Source organism: Alligator sinensis, unplaced genomic scaffold (genome assembly GCF_000455745.1).
Source record: "Alligator sinensis unplaced genomic scaffold, ASM45574v1 scaffold128_1, whole genome shotgun sequence".
NCBI classification, from domain to species: Eukaryota; Metazoa; Chordata; order Crocodylia; family Alligatoridae; genus Alligator; species Alligator sinensis.
The window spans coordinates 511,371-515,765 of record NW_005842968.1 but is presented as its reverse complement, the minus strand read 5'-3'; the positions used below and the strand labels follow the sequence as shown (position 1 = coordinate 515,765).

General features: G+C 59.1%; 2 protein-coding genes across 3 annotated transcripts in view; both read left to right on the top strand.

Moving 5' to 3' along the window:
• The window catches only part of NEDD8 (neural precursor cell expressed, developmentally down-regulated 8), a 3,271-nt gene extending 1,462 nt beyond the window's left edge, over nt 1-1,809 (top strand). Inside the window, exons 2-5 of one of the 2 annotated variants that reach the window (XM_025192796.1) lie at nt 203-250; nt 376-476; nt 560-685; nt 1,270-1,809. In XM_025192796.1, the coding sequence (XP_025048581.1) occupies nt 203-250; nt 376-476; nt 560-685; nt 1,270-1,360 (366 nt within the window). In that variant the 3' untranslated portion in view covers nt 1,361-1,809. The remainder of the gene's footprint in view (nt 1-202; nt 251-375; nt 477-559; nt 686-1,269) is intronic. The other variant, XM_006036513.3, reaches the window with a different exon arrangement.
• A 2,231-nt stretch (nt 1,810-4,040) lies between these two features.
• The window catches only part of MDP1 (magnesium dependent phosphatase 1), a 4,117-nt gene continuing 3,762 nt past the window's right edge, over nt 4,041-4,395 (top strand). Inside the window, 1 exon segment of the mRNA XM_014526188.2 lies at nt 4,041-4,372. Within this exon segment, the coding sequence (XP_014381674.2) occupies nt 4,336-4,372 (37 nt within the window). The 5' untranslated portion in view covers nt 4,041-4,335.

Here is a 4,395-nt window from a genome sequence, read left to right as displayed (position 1 = left end):
GGGGGGGGGTCTCTGCCCCAGTGCACTTTGGGAGTGTGGTAGTCTATGCATTGTAGGATGTGTAGTGAGCAGGATCTTGAGGGAAGGTAGATAGGGGTGGGGGTGGGGTCTTCCACCCCAGTGCATCATGGGAAGGGGGTCACCTAACCTGGGGCATCCTGGGAGGTAGTTGCTAACAAGTCCTCCCCTTTTTCTGTGGCAGACACTGACTGGGAAAGAGATTGAGATTGACATTGAGCCCACAGACAAGGTACTGGTGGCAGGGTGGGTGGCGGGGCACAGTGTTGGGGGGGAACCCCTCCCAGAAGCCCCTGGGACAGAGACCAAGGACCCCAGGCAGGGTATCCATTCTCGGCGTCTGACCCCTTTCCTCAGAAGCCCCTGGGGCAGAGACCTCGACCAGGAGAGCCCAGCTCAGCTTTGCCTCTTGCTCCCAGAATTCCCCAGGGCAGCATCCTCACACCCAGTGTCTCTAGGTGCAGCCCAGCCCCCTTCCTTCCCTCCCAGAATCCCCTGGGGCAGGAGGGGTGATGGCTTGGGGATGGCACCCTTCCTGCAGCCCCTGTTTGTCTGTCTGTCTGCCTGTCTCTGTCTATGCCCAGGTGGAGCGGATAAAGGAGCGGGTGGAAGAGAAGGAGGGCATCCCACCACAGCAGCAGCGCCTCATCTACAGTGGCAAACAGATGTGAGTGGTGGGGGGTAGGCCTGGCATATTGTGGGATAGAGAGGGACTGCAGTCTGAAAGCAGGCAGCGTGTGGGGCAGGAAGCCAAGAATACAGCTGTGGATAGGGCAGGGAGCAGAAGGCAGAGCAGTGGATGGCGCAGGGTCACGGAGCAGGTGGCAGAGAGCAGAGCTGTAGATGGGACCAGGGACATGGGGCAGGGAGCCAAAAGCAGAGCAGTGGGTGGGTCAGGGGGCACAGGGCAGTGAACAGCAGCAGGTGGAGACAAATGCAGGGCAGGGAGCTGAAAGCAGAGTAGCAAATGGGACCGGGGGCACAGAACAGAGAGCAGAGCAGTGGATCAGGCTGGATTGAAGTTCTCTAGGAGCTTTAGTGGGTGGCCTGCTTGCCAAAAAGGTTGCCGTCCCCCATGCCCCTCCATCCAGTATAAGGTGGAATAGGACCCAAGCATCCGGGCTTCCAGGCCCCACTCCCCTTGTAGAGCTGAGAGCGAGCCCAGACATCCTGGCTTCCCGCCCCTCCATGCTATCAGAGGGAACCCTGGGGTCTGGGCCCCTGCCTAACCCCTGTCTGTCTGTCTGGCAGGAACGACGAGAAGACGGCCGCTGACTACAAGATCCAGGGGGGATCCGTGCTGCACCTGGTGCTGGCCCTGCGTGGTGGGGGGCTACGATGATCGGGTCCCCTCCTGTCTCCCCAAAAGCACTGACCCCCCCCCCTCCCCCCACCCCTGCTAGACTGGCCATGCCTTGCCTCTTCCCCTACATATCCCACGGACTCTTACTGAGGACACTGGCTCCATGGTTGGGAGTCTCACTCCTGCCCTGGGGGGGTGGGGGGGTGGGCATCTGGATGTAAACCAGGCCCTTCCCCAGCCCCCATGCTCCATCACTCAGCCCCCTCCCCCACTTCATGTCTCCCTCAATGTGTTTGAATAAAGGTGTCTGCGTGGCTGGGATGCTGCTGATTCTGGGGTGGAACAGGCCAGCAACACCAAGCTCCCTTGTGTGCTGGGAAGGGAGAAGGAGGTGGTCACCCAGAGACCCCACAACCTGCAGTCACCTCTGGGGTGAGGCATGTTGAGGCTGAAAAGATGCAGCTGGCTCTAGGGTGCAGCATATGGTAGGGGGGATATACTGGCCCCCCAGCCTGGTTAGAGATGTGGCTGGCTCTGGGTTGGGGCATGTTGGCCGTTTATACAGGCCCCGACATCCAGCAGCTGAATGCAGCTGGCTCTGGGGTGGAGCATATTTGGGGGTGCTATTCAGCTACGCTTGCCAGCATCGCAGCTGAAAGAGACTTGGGGGTCATGATTGACCACAAGATGAACATGAGCCACCAATGCAATATCACAGCTAGTAAAGCGAACAAAACTCTGACTTGCATCCATAGATGCTTCTCAAGTAAATCTCAGGATGTCATCCTTCCACTGTACTTGCCTTGGTGAGGCCGCAGCTGGAGTACTGCATCCAGTTCTGGGCTTCACAATTCAAGAAGGATGTGGAGAAGCTTCAGAGTCCAGAGGAGAGCCGCATGCATGGTCCGAGGGCAGGAGAACAGGCCTTATAAAGAGAGGCTGAGAGCTATGGGACACTTCAGCCTGGAAAAAAACAGGCTCAGGGGTGCCCTGGTGGCAGCCTATAAGTACATAAGGGGTGTGCATCAGGATCTGGGGGATTGTCCACCAGAGCACTCCAAGGGATAACAAGGACCAACAGTCGCAAACTCTTCCAAGACTGTTTTAAGCTTAGGAAAAACTCCTTTACTGTCCGAGCCCCCAAGGCCTGGAATAGGCTCCCTCCAGAGGTGGTGCAGGCACCTACTGTGGACTCTTTCAAAAAACATTTGGTCGCTTATCTTGCTGGGATCCTGGGGCAGGAGGCTGGACTTTGTCTTTTGAGGTCCCTTCCAGCCCTAATGTCTATGAAATCTGGCCCTGAGGTGCAGCCATCTCTGGGTAGGGTGTAGTGGTGTTACGCAGGGCTCCCCCATCCAGCACCAAGATGCAGCTGGCTCTGGGGTGGGACACTTTGGAGGAGTGGAATATGGAGGCTCCTTCCACCCAGCTGAGATGCAGTTGGTGCTGGGGTGGGGGGTGCTATTCACTTTCCCCCTGAAACACACACACAGCCTTGATATGTAGCTAGCTCGGGTGGAGTGGGTTACATAGCCCACCGTACCTGGCCATGAGATGCAGCCACCTCTGGGGTGGGCTCAGTGTAGGTGATGATTATACAGCTGCCCTGAGATGCACCTGGCTTTGGGGTAGGGCTTTCTGTAGTCCCCACCAAGCACTAAGTTGAAGCCGGTACTGGGGTGGGGCTCTTTATACAGGCCCCACCTCATTCCACCCTGAGATGTGGCTGGCTCTGGGGTGGGGCAAATGAGGGGGAATATACAGGCCCCCACAACCCCATCCTAAGATGCAGCCACCACTGGGGTGGGGCTCATGGGAGTGTTTAATGCCCATGGTGTGGTGCAGCTGGCTATGGGGCAGGGCATGTTGTGGGGGTTCATGTGGGGATCTCATTACCTGCTGCTGCAATGCAGCCACTTCTGGGGGAGGTGTTTATACAGCTTCCCCTTTACCCTGAGGTGCAGCTGGCTCTGAGGTGGGGCACATCGGGGGTTATACAGGCCCCACCCAGTGCAGGGATGTGGTTGGCTCTGGGGTGGAGCAGAGTTGGGGGATGTACAGTCCCTCCACTGGCTTCTGAGATGTGGCTGGCTCTGGGGTGTGTTATACATGCCCCAGCCCTGAGATGTCTGACTGACATGGGGTACATTGAGAGGGTTATACAGCCCTCCCCCCGGGCTGGGGTGCAGCTGCCTCTGGGCCGCCCCACCAAGGCCCGGGACCTACTGGTCAACCTCCTCCTGGCTCTCGCCAAGCTCGTCATCTGGCGATCCAGGCAGGAGGCTCTGGCCGGCAAGGCCCCCGGTGACCTCGGGGCGTTTTTCCTAGGTGTCCTTCGCGTGCGCCTCCGAGCGGAGCACCGCTGGGCAGTAGCCGCCGGCCAGCTGAAGCAGTTTGCCGGCCGGTGGGCGCTGTCCGGGGTGCTCTGCTCACTGACCCCCGGGGGAGCACTTGTTTTGAACCTTTGACCCTGCACACACACCCTGTTTTCTTATGAGTTGTCCCACGTAATTTTTTGCGTAAAGATCGGGAGCCCAGCCGCCTTACTTCAGGTACAGTGGCGGCCCCCGAAGAATTTTTTTTCTGTTTTGTCCATGGTTCCAAGGAAAGACCTGCCCGGCAACCCGCCGGGTGCCAGCAACACGGACGGCCACCTAACGGGGGTGGCCCAAGGTTCCAAACTGTAAAATTATAAGAGGAACGACAATAGTGCCTCTGGGCTGGGGCACTTGGTGCTGGGTCATACAGGGCCACCCACAGCCAGTGCTGCTGAGGCTGGCTCTAGGGTGGAGTAGGTTGGGGGGAGCTTATTCACACGGGCCCGCGCTCCCTGCTACTCCGATGCAGCCCCTTCGGGTGGGGGGCGTTATTCAGGACCGCGCTCTGAGATGCAGCCGGCTTTGAGGTGGGGCCAACTGGGGAGGTGATCCGGGGCCGCGGGCCCTTTAAGGACAGGCAGCGCCGAGGACGCTCTAGCCCGGCGTCTCGATAGTCACGTGGGTGCCGGCGGGGACATGGGGGTGCTGCCGAGGCTGGTGGTATTTGACCTGGGTGAGGAGGGGGGAGGTCACGTG